Source organism: Lepidochelys kempii, chromosome 7, assembly GCF_965140265.1.
Source record: "Lepidochelys kempii isolate rLepKem1 chromosome 7, rLepKem1.hap2, whole genome shotgun sequence".
Classification (NCBI taxonomy): domain Eukaryota; kingdom Metazoa; phylum Chordata; order Testudines; family Cheloniidae; genus Lepidochelys; species Lepidochelys kempii.
The window spans coordinates 34,549,355-34,564,850 of record NC_133262.1 but is presented as its reverse complement, the minus strand read 5'-3'; the positions used below and the strand labels follow the sequence as shown (position 1 = coordinate 34,564,850).

The 15,496-nt window shown below is 42.3% G+C and overlaps 1 protein-coding gene across 7 annotated transcripts in view; it reads right to left on the bottom strand.

Moving 5' to 3' along the window:
- PHF2 (PHD finger protein 2) overlaps window positions 1–15,496 on the bottom strand; it is a 145,204-nt gene that overhangs the window by 47,082 nt on the left and 82,626 nt on the right. For all 7 annotated transcript variants that reach the window (XM_073352167.1, XM_073352168.1, XM_073352165.1 and 4 more), the window contains 2 exons: window positions 9,942–10,102; window positions 5,460–5,601 (listed from right to left, as the gene is read on the bottom strand). In XM_073352167.1, coding sequence (XP_073208268.1) covers window positions 5,460–5,601; window positions 9,942–10,102 — 303 coding nt within the window. The remainder of the gene's footprint in view (window positions 1–5,459; window positions 5,602–9,941; window positions 10,103–15,496) is intronic.

Below are 15,496 nucleotides of genomic sequence, written 5' to 3'. Positions count from 1 at the left end.
GGTAATTTGGCCATCCTGGTGGCAACAGGGCAGGCTCATGCCATGGAATGCCGATTTTGGGCCCGGGAAACAAGAACAGACTGGTGGGATCACATAGTGTTGCAGGTCTGGGATGATTCCCAGTGGCTGCGAAACTTTCGCAAGCGTAAGGGCACTTCCACGGAACTTTGTGACTTGCTTTCCCCTGTCCTGAAGTGCAAGAATACCAAGATGAGAGCAACCCTCACAGTTCACAAGTGAGTGGCGATAGCCCTCTGGAAGCTTGCAACACCAGACATCTACCGGTCAGTCGGGAATCAATTTGGAGTGGGCAAATCTACTGTGGGGGCTGCTGTGATCCAAGTAGCCAATGCAATCACTGAGCTGCTGCTATCAAGGGTAGTGACTCTGGGAAATGTGCAGGTCATAGTGGATGGCTTTGCTGCAATGGGATTCCCTAACTGTGGTGGGGCGATAGACGGAACACATATCCCTATCTTGGGACCAAGGCAGCCAGTACATAAACCAAAAGGGGTACTTTTCAATGGTGCTGCAACCACTGGTGGATCACAAGGGACGTTTCACCAACATCAACGTGGGATGGCCAGGAAAGGTACATGACGCTTGCATCTTCTGGAACTCTGGTCTGTATGAACAGCTGCAGCAAGGAACTTACTTTCCAGACCAGAAAATAACCATTGGAGATGTTGAAATGCCTATAGTTATCCTTGGGGACCCAGCCTACCCCTTAATGCCATGGCTCATGAAGCCATACACAGGCACCCTGGACAGTAGTCAGGAGCTGTTCAACTATAGGCTGAGCAAGTGCAGAATGGTGGTAGAATGTGCATTTGGACGTTTAAAAGAGCGCTGACGCAGTTTACTGACTTGGTTAGACCTCAGTGAAACCAATATTCCCATTGTTATTACTGCTTGCTGTGTGCTCCACAATATCTGTGAGAGTAAGGGGGAGATGCTTATGGCAGGGTGGGAAGTTGAGGCAAATGGCGTGGCCACTGATTACGTGCAGCCAGACACCAGGGTGGTTAGAAGAACATAGCAGGCACGCTGTGCATCAGAGAAGCTTTGAAAACCAGTTTCATGGCTGACCAGGTCTACAGTGTGACAATTCTGTTTGTTTCTCCTCGATGAAAACCCGCCCCCTTGGTTCACTCTACTTCCCTGTAAGCCAACTGCCTTCCCCTCCCCCCTTCGATCACCACTTGCAGAGGCAATAAAGTCATTATTGTTTCAGATTCACGCATTCTTTATTAATTCGTCACACAAATGGGATAATTGCCAAGGCAGCCCAGGAGGGGTGGAGGAGGAGGGAAGCACCGGGTGGGGTGGGGGAGGAGGTAAGGACAAGGCCACACTGCACTTCAAAACTTATTGAACGCCAGACTTCTGTTGCTTGGGCAGTCCTCTCGGGTGGAGTGGTTGGGTGCCCAGATGGCCCCCCCTCCACCACGTTCTTGGGCATCTGGGTGAGGAGGCCATGGAACTTGGGGAGGAGGGCGGTTGGTTACACAGGGGCTTCAGTGGTGGTCTGTGCCTTTCCTGCACTTCAACCATACGCCGGAGCATATCAGTTTGATCCTCCAGTAGCCTCAGCATTGCATCCTGCCACCTTTCCTCTTGATCCCACCACCTCTCCTGTTGCTCCCGCCATCTGTCCTTGAGTTCATTTTGTGCTTTCCTGAACTCTGCCATTGTCTGCCTCCACACATTCTGCTGGGCTCTTTCAGTTTGGGTGGACTGCATGAGCTCAGAGAACATTTCATGGTGAGTGCGGTTTTTTCGCCTTCTTATCTGCACTAGCCTCTGGGACGGAGATGCTAGTCACAGCATTGAAATATTTGCAGCTGCGGGAGGAAAAAAAGGGAGAGTAAAACTGAAAAAGACACACTGGCCATTTAAAAGGAGGGGCTGATGTTTTCAGGTTAACGTGCAGCACAAACCCAATTAACCCCCCCACACACACCCAATTCTCTGGGATGATTGCTTCACCCCTCCCCTCGCCGCGTGGCTAACAGCAAGGATGATTTCTTTTCAGCCACAGGCAAACAGCCCACCAGGAACAGCCACCCCTGAATGTCCCCTTAATAAAATTCCCCTATTTCAACCAGGTGACCATGAATGATATCACTCTCCTGAGGATAACTCAGAGAGATAAAGAACAGATGTTGCTTGAATGCCAGCAAATACCGGGACCACACGCTGCCATGCTTTCTTATGCAATGATTCCAGACTACGTGCTACTGGCCTGCCATGGTAAAGTGCTGCCCTCTTCAGAAACCTTTTGCAAAGGCTTTGGGAGCACCTCCAGGACAGCTTCATTGAGATGTCCCTGGAGGATTTCTGCTCCATTCCCAGACACGTTAACAGACTTTTCCAGTAGCTGTACTGTTCGCGAATGCATCCCAAGTCTTCAGGGCAAATTAATCATTAAACACGCTTGCTTTTAAACCGTGTATTATATTTACAAAGGTACACTCACCAGAGGTGCTTCTCTGCATTCAAGTTCCGGGAACCTGGGTTGGGAGGGTACTGTCTCCAGGGTGATAAACAGTTCCTGGCTGTCGGGGAGAATGGTTTCTCCACTTGCCTGGTGTGCGCGATCTTCAACCTCCCCCTCCTCCTCATCTTCCTCGTCCCCAAAATCCTCATCCCTGTTGCATGAGACTCCCTTGAAGGAGTCCACGTACAGGTGTGGGGTAGTTGTAGGGGCACCCCCTAGAATGGCATGCAGCTCACCATAGAAGCAGCATGTTTGGGACTCTGACCCCGAGTGGGCATTTGCCTCTTGGGTTTTTTGGTAGGCTTGCCTGAGCTCCTTAAGTTTCACGTGGCACTGCTGCAGGTACCTGTGATAGCCTCTGTCCTTCATGCCCTTGGAGATTTTTTCAAATATTTTGGCATTTCATCTTTTGGAATGGAGTTCTGATTCATCTCCCCACACAGCGATCAGATCCAGTACCTCCCATTGGGTCCATGCTGGAGCTCTTTTGTGATTCTGGGACTCCATGGTCAGCTCTGCTGATGAGATCTGCACGGTCACCTGTGCTGATCAGCTTGCCACGCCAGCCAAACAGGAAATGAAATTCAAAAGTTCCCAGGGCTTTTCCTGTCTACCTGGCCAGTGCATCCAAGCCAAGAGTGCTGTCCAGAATGGTCACGCGAGAGCACTGTGGGATAGCTCCCGAAGGACAATACCGTTGAATTGCGTCCACACTAATCCAAATTCGACCTGGCGATGTCGATTTCAGCGCTAATCCCCTCGTTGGGGAGGAGTACAGAAATCGATTTTAAGAACCCAATAAGTCGATAAAAATGGCTTCATTGTGTGGACGGGTGCAGGGTTAAATCAATCTAATGCTGCTAAATTCAACCTAAACTCGTAGTGTAAACCAGGGCTAAAACAATAAATACAAGAGAGCACAGGCAAGAAATCTCTGGATATTAAAAGAAATGAATGTGCAATTATCTTTCCACCTTTTTCTAGTCTGTGTTAATTATTGTTGTTGTTTCTTTCTTTTCAGCAAGATGGAATGTTCTTCTAAAATCATAACTGTTTATTTTTCTGCTGGAGCTCATCACATTTTCTCTGTAGTGATGTGGTCTTTATAAAGGGTCCTTTTCCCTGGTGACATTTTCTTTATACATGTCTAGATTACCCAGAAGGAGTACAAGGCAAATCTAAAGGATTCATGTGGCTGCATAAGGTTCAGGATAACATAAATTCAACTCCCCCACTGAAGCTACTCCTGGGTATAATCTCACTCAAAGTCCTGAATATGGTTGTATAAACCAAAACACAGTAATTTGTACTTTCAGATATAGAGGGGACTGTTAAGAGCCTAAAACACAACATGAAACAGTGCAGAATGGGAGATTCCCCACCTCTGAGGTTTCTAAAACTGAAATTCATTCAAACACTAAATTTTGCAGCTAGCTTCAAATCAGTGCTGTAGCAGGGACACATATTCAGGGACAACTAAACACCTGTGTTCAAGTCAGTGTCACTGTCACATAAGGTCAACATCAGGACGGACCTGGAGTCAAAGAGATAACAGATTACCTGCAAACACTGAAGCAGAGGCATCCACACCCTCCACAAAATCCCCAGACTATATTCACTTTAACCCTGCTCTCATTAAACCCTGAACTAAATTAAACCAGAATAACTCCACTGTATATTTTTTAATCCACGTGGAGTTGCACTGAATTTGTACCAGTGTACTGAAATCAGAATCTGGTCCAGTGTCTACAGGTGCCTAGGATGGCTTTACCAAATATCTATCAAGGGTTTGCCTACTCACCATTTTAGTACTGTGCTCTTGGGGACACATACAAAAATATAATCAAGGAAAACAGACTGAGGGTAACATTTTCAGAAGTGCCAACATGACTAAGGAGTCCAAGTTCCATGGACTCTCAGGTGCTATGGATAATTTTATCTTACAGCAGATTTCCAAAGACCATTCGCCCCTTTTTATTCTGGCTTTGTTAATTAAAAAAAAAAAAAAGCCTGAAAGTGCATTTTGCTTCTGCCAGGTTCAGTATTGTGGTGAGCTCAATTCAAGAGGCAAAAAGACTTCATCCCAACACTTTAGCAACAGTACAAGATCTTTATTTGCTCTCTCTTTTTTTGAAGTGAAGAATTCCCTGTGAGGATCCACATGGCTGATAGGTTGGATTGCACTATCACTAATCACTAATGTTGTTTATTAATTTTGCACTGATAATGTGCTTGGTGCTATACTCCACACAAAAACAGAGCCTTGTCCAGGAGAGATCTTACATTTGTAACTTTTCTCCAATTACAGTTTTTACATCACAGAAGATTCCTATTGTGTCAGAAACAAGCTTGGAAAACAAGACCTTCCCTCCCCACAACATCCCTTGAGAAGTTCATGTGGAGGACCTAGTTAATCTACACATCTCTCTGCAGTTTCATTATGCCTTTGCCTTATCTCTTCTTTTGTCCTCCTGCCAATATTTGACTTGTTTCATATAAGTATCCATGTCTACATGGGGAAAAAATTTGGTATAACTGAAGGTGTGAATTTAAGATATCATTAGACCAGTATAATTCCCCAGGTCGTTTTCAGTTTAGTTCACGTCACTTGGGAAGGAGTTTAAAGTGACACTGAAAAAAAAGCCACTAGTATACCAGAAGAGTGTCCACATGGGGAGTTACAGCAGCATAACTGTATCTCATTGGTATAACAGGTCAAACTTTCCCCTGCTGACAAGCCCTAACTGACCACACAAGGGGCAAGGCAGTGGAGAATCAGACCCACTGTGAAATCAGTATGCTGAGGTCACAGCACCTCCAGCAGAGAAACCTGCAGGAGAGGCCAGAAGGGACTCAAAACTCCACTAGGCAAATCTCACAGAGCTTTTAGGACACCGTACTCTACAGGGGGAATGGTTCCACGGTCTGTGGAGTGGGCTGGTCAATTATTCCCTCTTACCTTGTATCTGAAAATTCCAAGTTAGTTACATTGAGAACTCTTTTCCTGTTGGTACTGTAGTAGTAATCAACAAACTCCTTCAGCTTCATCTTGCAGTCTTTCTGTTTGGTGACATCAGTGACATCAACACTTCTTTCTGGTCCTAAGGAATTAATGCCAAGAGAAAATGGGAGTTTTAGATCACTAGGAATGAAGGACTGGACCCATTATGTACAATGAGTGGATGAAGTAAAGTTTCTAGAAGCACCTTAACTTCTGCATTTCCCAACTGTTTCATGTTTACCAGTGTAATCTTAAGGTTATATTAACAATAGCGTTTGTACTTATCTCCTCTGAGCTTTTCATTTTAAAAGATTTTATCTGAAAAAGATGAGTGTTAAGTTAGTTTTAATCTCTCTACTTATTTCATTGTGTAATTTCCACAGTAGCATAATCAAAATCCTATGCAAATCCACAGCGAAATAGCTCTGCAAAACCAACCCTATGCGATTAACTAACATTTATATTTTCTTAACATACAAGGATAATACAAGGATAATATAATACAAGGATAGTAGGGATATTATACAGCACAACTGATTTCCCAATTGTTTCTTATTCCTATTATTTTTCTAATAAATTTTCAAGTTGGCAAACTGAAATAAATGTTAGCTATCAACAAAGATCAGCCCCCTAATATTGTTCCCATTTCTAAAGTACAGTCATTTGGAGTAACAGGTGCACCTAAAAGAGTCTTACTTTTTCTAGTTCATTTTGTTAAAACTACCCAAAAAATCCATCTTTTCCCCAAACACAGAAAACAAGTCACCAGAACCTTCATTCTGCATTTCATTTAAAAGAAATTGGACCTGATTCAGAACTCCAGTGATAACACTAACCAAGAGTAACGCGACAGAAGCTGGTGAAGCTGCACCAGGGTACAAATGGTGTAAGTGCGGGAAGAGTCAGGCCCAGGAGCTCTAACAATCCTTAATGAGTGCCCATTTTTAAGCCAACAAGTTAACATTTTCTCTATTCTGCTGTCCTGAAAAGCGACCCTACTGTCTTATATTTCAGTGGAGTTTAAATGTGTAGTCTTCATTTTCTCACCCAATGTCCCTGTTTATAGCTTTCACATTTTGGCAGATATAGAATAAATCAGTTCTTTAGTCACAACACGGCTTTTAGTGCCTAATGTCAGCACAGTAACAACTTGTCTGGCTCTTTAGTTTGCACAAATTACTTTCTCCTCTGCTGCTTCTTAAATAGACTCTTCTATGGCCTATGGAAAATCTTAGAAACAATGGGCTAAATTCCTCCCTGATATAACCCCATCAAAGCCAAATTACACTAATGTTACACCAGAAATTTGTTTTGTCCCATTCTCTATAGAAACCAGTTCCAGCTTGCACAGCCTGTATTGCTCTTCTCTTTGGCTATTAGAGAGCTTTTTGTATGTAGGGAGGGTGGATTGTTTTAGCTAGAGACTGGGGGAAAGCCAACAGATGCTAAGGAGCACTCGGGTCAAACAATACAATCTGCTAAGGACAGCAGATAGACAAGCAAAATTATGCTTCCAGTAGACTAGAGAGGATGGAAATTACAGTAAATTAAAGGCTATTTTAATACACTGTTGTTTGTGCAACTATCTCACTGCACACAACCGTTACAACTATGGACATGTTACGGGACGAGGGTATGAGGCTGGGGAGGGACAGCATACTCGGAGAAACACCGAGGGCTGGTAACAATATACATTAATACAGTAGTTGGCAGCTAACTGATTATAGTGGAGAAGGGGCAGATTTTGCCGTATTTATAAGACAGGATGGAGCTGCAGAGTCATGGCAGAGGAGAGGAGGGAAAGGAAGCAAGTGGGGTAGCAGAGGGACTGGGTGAGGTGGAAGGGCAGACAAGAGTCTGGAGGCAGATGGAGGAATGAGGGCTTTGAAGGCAAGGAGAACAAATTTTGCAGTGGTTACAGAGCTCCTTCAGGACGGCTCCAAGTGATCACTCTGAGGTGTGTGCTGAAGAGGTCTGAACAGGCTGGAGTCTGCAGAGAACTTGAGGAAGTCAACCAGATGATCGGGAAAGTGATACAGCAGGAGAATATCACCAAAGTAATGCAAACGATCATTAGCAATAGAAACCACAAAACGCCTAACAATACCTACTGCTATAAAGCTAAACTGAGCAAACTGGAATGCCTCGTATGGGTAGAGGACCTCAGTCTAGCTGTATGTCTGATACATGGTGAGATGGTAGAAGTCAGCTAGGATAGGGCTGTCAAATGATTAAAAAAATTAATCACCATTTTAATTGCACTGTTAAACAATAATACAATATTTAAATTCATTATAAATATTTTGGGTGTTTTTCTACAGTTTCAAATATATTGATTTCAAGTACAACACAGACTACAAAGTGTACACTGCTCACATTATGTTATTATTTTTATTACAAATATTTGCACTGTAAAAAAGATAAACAAAAGATAGTACAATCTACAAGTCAAAGCATGAAGGGGCATACGAATGTTTAATGTATCTGGCACGTGAATACCTTGAACACTGGCTACAACAGTGCCATACGAAAGCCTGTTCTCACTTTCAGATGACATCGTCAATAAGAAGTGGGCAGCATTATCTCCCGTAAATGTAAACAAACTTGTTTGTCTTAGCAATTGACTGAACAAGAAGTAGGACTGAATGGACATATAGGCGCTAAAGTTTTACATTGTTTAGTTTTTGAGTGCAGTTATGTAAAACAATAATTCTACATTTGTAAATTGCACTTTCATGATAGAGATTGCACTACAGTACTTGCATTAGGTGAATTGAAAAATACTATTTCTTTTGTTTATTTTTTTACAGTGCAAATATTTGTAATAAAAATAATAATATAAAGTGAGCACTGTACACTTTGTATTCTGCATTGTAACTGAAATCACTATATTTGAAAATGTAGAAAAACATCCAAAAATATTTATAATAAATTTAAATTGGTATTGTTTAACAGTGCGATTAAAATTGCAATTAATCGCAATTCATTTTTTTAATCTAGTTATTTTGTTTTGAGTTAATCACGTGAGTTAACTGCGATTAATTGAAAGTCCTAGTTAGGACATGGTTTGGAGAACCAATTTCTCAACACCATGACGACTGCTTCTTGGAACAGAGTGCTCTGCAGTGCAACAGAAAAGCCTTGCTCTCACTCTCTCGAACACACAGGATTTGCCCACTAAACAATTGTGGTTTAACTAGTAATTAAAAGCTACCACTGTGTAATGAAGTTTGGGAGCCCTGCAGTATGAGGGATGACAGCAACATTTTACATTTGGCGCAGTTCTAATTTTAAGACAAAATGTTAAACCACTTAAACGCAGCCGATTCTGGACGGAGACTGGCAGCCAACCAGCACGGAGAACTGCACCACAGTGGGAAGAGAAATTCACTGAGCAATATCTTCCCATAATTGTATAGAAAGTGCCACAGAATCTCTAGGGCCAGCCTCCTCGCACCTTGTGAGGTCACTTCACCTGCACAAAGTGGTGGTAAAATACTATCCAATCCCAATGAAAGTATTTCACACCCACTTTGCACGGGTATGAACGACTGCACAAGGGGTAAAGCAATGTAGAATCAGGCCCTTAAGGACAGAACCTTGACCCTATCTGAGCATCCTTTTCACTACTCCAGTAGCACAAAGCAGCCTTAAAGTTGGCCTAATTGTACAGCTGGGGGATCCCTAGGGGAAGGGGGTGTGCAGTGTGTTGAGCAGGGTGTGACCGGAGTTTGCTGCATTCCAGCAATCCCCAGCTACTGCAACAGCCATTTGGGCCACTATAGGTTGCAGGAAGATGGAGAAGCCTTCAGGGGTTGCTCTAGCTTATGCAAAAAGGCCAAACTGGGATCCCAGGGCCCTGGGAATCTGAGGAGTACAAAGGTGCCCACACAGACACCATTGCCCCTCCTGCCCCCCACAGGGTCATGCACCAAACCTAGCTTGGCCAGACCCAAACATCAGGGCCAGCATGTCTATGCAGGCCAGACGAGATCTTGATTTTTAAAAGGGACCTGTGTTTGTCCCCTTTTTCCTTCCTGATGTTGTTTAAGAAGGCCTGAAATTATTTTATCATCATTTTCCCCCCATTTGCTTTTTACTGATTAATGCCAGTGATATTATGGGCCTAATCCTCAATTGGCATAAATGGAATTAGCTCCACTGACACTGTTTTACTCCTTCCGAGGATCTGGACCATCAAATCTCACCTTCCCTCAAAGAAGCAGACGATGAGAGTGGGGAGGGGGGGAGGGAAATCGCTCAAAATGTTCTTCTCCCAAGCATTTGTCAGGAGCTTGATTTAAATAAGTATCAAAAACCAAAGAGGCCTGATTCCCTGCTGGTTTACTCTAGTTTTACACGTGACAGGGTGAGGCTGAAATGGCATGACTGAAAGCAGCAGCAAACAAATATTACGCCACTCTCTAGACAAATACATACCGACGTAGTTTTCAACATCACTGACGTAGAATGTAGGTGCGGGTACTGCTATGCCCAAGCCATCCTTCTTCGGAACCAGGATAGGCTCTGTGAATCCATTTTCTTCCAAGTATTCTGTTGTTAGCTGGCTTCCGGTCACTTTGACTACCACATCTTCAGCACTAGAAACACAAACACAGTTACCGTGCTAAGATATTTCACATCCAAATTCAGCATCTTTTTGATTTCTTTACTGAAAGGATAAACACACAATTATATACAAGTCATTCTAAGCCATAAGATGCCAGTGATAACTTATCCCAAGTACCTCATGCTTTGTTTAATCAGGTAGCTTGATATTTTTGAAACAATCCAAAACAATGTCCTTGGCTTCTACTTCTATTGACGAAATGCTGGGATTTTCAAAAGAGCATATGGTAGTTAGGTGCCCAAATCCCATTGAAACTCAATGGAAACTGAACACCTAACTCCCTTAGGCACCTTTAATAGCGTAATGTGAATTTTGCTATTGGAAATTATAAACAATAGGAAAGAAGTCATGGTTCTACTGAAGTCAGTGTGTCAAATAAAACTGAATATGAATTTTGTATGCTGGATTTTATGATTGGCAGTTTAATACCTCATCCCATTATATATAAGTACATGTATTCAAAAACAGTCAAAAGCACATTCTTTCAACAGCAAGTACCTGTGTGTGTGTGTGTTTTTTATATATCTATCTATCTATCTCTGTCTCTTTCTCACACACACATTTACTTGTTTTGTTTATCCAACAATTCTAATTTACAACTTTTCTCCAATAAATTTAGTAGACAAATTCTTCTTTCAGTTCCAGGCGAGGGTATAATTCTGCCCAGTAATTGTAGTCAGCTATTCACTGGTCACAAAAGGTAAGACTTTGCATGTTGCGACTAAAATTATTACATTTCTTTTCTTATTAATGGCATGATATGGAAAGTTCCCAAGTACCCCAAAATCCCACTGTCTTGAATGAGAGTTGTAAGTGCTCAGGGCAAAAACCTGGATCTATAAGAAGAGGAGCCCAAACCAGGAATATTAATAAATCTTGAAGTCTTTTGGAAATTAATTCATAACAGCTAGAAATTGGAAGCCTGGATCTCCACTCCTAGCACTTTGTGTAGTCATTCACACCTTTGCAAGCAGTGTGTTAAATGCATAGCATTTTACACCAACGTTGAATAGATTTAAGTGACTATACAAGGCTCAAGGTAGTGAAGAATCAGGCCTCTTTGTGACTAGATAGCTAACTGCATTCCACTGAACTCTATTCAGGTTCACATTTGATTGCAACACTCCAATTATATGCATGAGACTGAAATCATGAATCAATTTATTGCAAAATATGTGAAGCATGATTAAATATTCCGGAATAAATTCATCTGCCTAAACTACTGAAAACATCAAAGATAACACTTTGTGTTAATGAACCAATTTCAATGGGTGTGGAGAACAGTTATCAGTGCAAAATGCAGACACATCAACAGTGTTAAATATTCCAATTTAAAGAAGCCAACATTCAAAATGTTATGTAACGTTAAGGAAAATTATTCACTTAAACTCTTTAAAACTCATAGTCAAACACTAAAGTCTTACAGTAATTAACAAACACTGATACAATGCAACGGTTTTACCAAATATAGATAAACTAAACTCAGAAGTTTCAGAAATCCAACCTCTGGAGCTTCTCACTACTAAAATATTTTAACAAACATTTTCAAAGGCACGATCGCTGTGAAAATGATTAATGATTCCATGACTACAAGTCCCCATATAGTAACAGTCCTCTAGGAAAAGCTCTAACAAATGCTATTTTCTCCTCTGAGTCTACCTAGGCATATGGGGAAATTAGTTACTTGGACAAGTATGAAGTTTCTTTAAGCTCGTGAAGATATTTTTAATAGTGCACTACTGTGTATACCGAGAGATCTATTCTCCCATACACAGTGGGCACACAGGCACCTACAGCCATAACACAAATTCATACTTGCACCAAGGGGGTGATAACAGACCCTTCAGTACAACTCCAGAAACACTTAAGACTAATGTTGGACTGCCCTCTTCTGTGTTAGTTCTGAACTGCAGCTGCCTGAGTTAGTAACAGCTGAAGCAGGTATACAAACACTCATACTGCCATGGTGAAGTGAACAGGAGGACTTGTGGCACCTTAGAGACTAACCAATTTATTTGAGCACAAGCTTTCGTGAGCTACAGCTCACTTCATCGGATGCATTCGTGAGCTGTAGCTCACAACAGCTTATGCTCAAATAGATTGGTTAGACTCTAAGGTGCCACAAGTACTCCGTTTCTTTTTGCAAATACAGACTAACACGGCTGTGACTCCGAAACCTGTAGCTTCTCAGTGTGTCAGTGCATAAGATACAACTACGGCATAGTCCTGACTGGAGTTCTTTGCTGAAAGGTGGGTTTGTTTTGAATAAAGGCAAGCGGTTAGGAAAGTCCCTTTCTTTGTCGCTCTAATCCAGACACGCGTAATGGGATTCCGAAGTTCAAATGATGCAGCTGTTTGAGTACCAGGATCTGGGGCTTTTTGTGCATGGGTGAGTAGATTTTGAGATCAAGCTCTATTGAGGATAGATTAGTGCCAGTTGGAAGCAGGAGAAAGTGCACTCAGTGTCAGATGGGTGAATTTCTGAATGACGTTCTGGAATTCTTAACTGTCCCCAGGATTCATGAACCCAATTGAAAGCCTCACACTGGAGAAAGTGAGAAGTTTATTGATACATTCTTTAGCCAGATGACCATGCCAACTGTCCAGAGGAGGGGACGCTTGGAGAACAAGAAGACTAGATACAAATAGGAAAAAGATGAAGACAGTGGTAACCACTCCAAGGGGCCAGGCTGTTTCTGGAGCCTTATAACGAGTTCCAAACACTGTGTAAATTAGTGGAAGATGATCGAGAGGTAAACTGAATAATTCCTATTGGGAATATTTCAGATACTCAGTGTACAGACGGGTAAGGGCTCTGGAAGAGGATTTTTTCAGAAACCACACATATAAAAGCCAGCATTCTGATGATAACAGATCCATATGGTATGTTGCCAGGCATGTGTTTATGTAGCAGATATTACTTCCTTGGTAGATACAGTTTAAGCCAGGGCTAGTAAGGACAGTGCTTTTCTGCACCTAGGTGCCATTAAGGTGCAAAGAGTGAGCCTTGAGAATCTGATCTAAGGACCAAAGTAGTTGTGCAGGAGGTCAGACTAGACAATCATAATGGTCCGTTCTGACCTTAAAGTCTATGAATCTAGTAAGTCAAGGAGCAGATCCCCAGAGATGGCCTTCTGAGAAATTAAGTGCTCTTAGTCCTAGATGGATATCTGGTGCCTCAAGATGCAGAAGAGGTGGTATTAGCTCATGGAGGGTTTTATGCTTTAAGGAACAAGGATACCTCTTGAGGTAAAAGATACTTAGCTAAAGATGAGCTCCACCTAAACTCTATGCAATCTGTGAACTTGAAGAGGAGCTATTTAACTAGGAACAAGAAGCAAAGGGTGGAGCCATTAAATTACAGCAGAGTGTTAAATGGAATGAGCCAAATTCACCTGTCACTGGTGTAAACAGGTGCAGATCCCATAAAAGGTCCTCTGACAAATTCATTGGTGATGCAAGTTACACTGTGAGTGTAAATGGGACATAAAAGGAGTATAAGAGACATAAGTTGTGCAACTTGCACCAGTTTGGGAATGCAAAATTAAGGTAATCTACACATGTTAAGGAGGTGCAAATGGGAGAGATGTAGCAGGAACAGTAACTAACAGGAAACTGCCAGATAAAGTATGGGTTGGATGCTTTATATTCTTCTTCTTTTAAATTCTCCTGTCACTTTTCTGCTATACATTCTCTGCCACTCAGCATAGAAATTACATTCAGGTTATTCAGCCAGTGAATGCCCAGCTGGTTCACATTACATTGGTTTATCACTTAAACCCTTATGCTTGCATCACAGCCCAGGAACACCCCACACGTAACTCGCATGTCTAAGTCACCAATGAATTTGGTCCCGTAAGAGTCCACAGAAGCTCACAGATAGGAAGGAGCTCAATGAAAGGAGCTCTGAATCCACCAGAGCAGTTGGCAGCTGTTATTCAGAAACAGAGACCTTATCAACTAGGTTGAGGCACCTGAAAATTGTGGGATTTACATGTTTTCGTTTTAATGCTACTTTGGTATTAATAATGTAGGAGCTGAATCCCAGTCAGCCATGATAAGCCAGTCACAATATGTATTACTGAGCCCTGGTGGAATAATCTCTTACCCCCCTTTCCCCTGAATACCTCACTGAGTGCCAAAATATGGGTCCAAGCATCTCAAATGCATCATTTATCTCTCCCTGCTACCAGCCCTGCCTCCAAACTGATCTCCAAATTCTAGAGCGGCTCCGCCCGGATAGCCAACCTCACTGCCTGACGTGATATTTTGATGTGTACTTTGGGACCAGCAGGCTGATTTTAAATGTAATTTTTTTAAGTGTTTTAGTGGTTTTGTTTAATGTATTGAATTTAAGGCCCTTGGCAGATACTGATTTGTTGTTTGTGGGGGAGGCGAAGAAATCGGTAAAGACACAAAATAGAAGTGTAAAATCAAGCTGACAAAGTTAACTTTCTTTAGGCCTGGAACACAGGAAATGAAATGAGCACATTGTCACAAGGCAGAGTTCCATTTTTGTCCCACTTTCTTTTTTGGCTCTCCCCTCCCTATTTCCTCTGATCTCAGTCGGTCCTTGGATTCCTTGACCACAAGGTTTATGGCTTTCGGTGCGTTTCAGTAACACAATTTCACCTCAGCTTTGTGCTATGACACAGGCAAGAGGTTTCAACTTAAAAATTAAAAAAAAGCCCCTTTGTGGGTTTGAGAGATCTGGACAGTTAGTGTGGGTTTTGGTCTGTGAACGTCTGCAGGTTTCAACTGCACCAACTATTTTCATTATTAAGTCAGTCTTAAAATAGCAAAGGGCCCAAAAGTTTTTTGTTTTACTAACATCACAACTGTAAATGGCTGAGGGATAAATCCTGTGATGAACTGTTTGCAAACTCCTCCTTGGAACCTCTGCTTCAGCACTGGGGATTCTCTTTTGTGCACAATCCATCTTGAGCAGAAAATGGTGAAAACAAACTGAGGGCCAAATTTACAGAAGCTGCAGAATGACTCAAAGCCAAGAAAGATGCAAATGCAAGACCTACAACTGCATGCGAACCTCTCTGATTTGGGAGCACACACGTGAATACACATGAACATGGACCAGGTGAAAGTCAGACTCTTGATTTGAATAAATCAGTGCCAGATCCCTCAAGCTGTTGATCACCTCCTTTTAAGGTGTCAAGTGTCTTCACCTCCCACTGGAGTGACTGGCAGTTGAAGAGATCCAGCAAAAATCCCCCCACCCCCCCCAAAAAAAAAAGTTTGAGAAGGAATTTGTCAATTTGCTCCAGCTAAGCAGTTTAAATGTGGCCACTTGATATTTTAAATCTATTGAATATTCTATTGTGTTTCACCTAGTAATTGCAAGAACCAC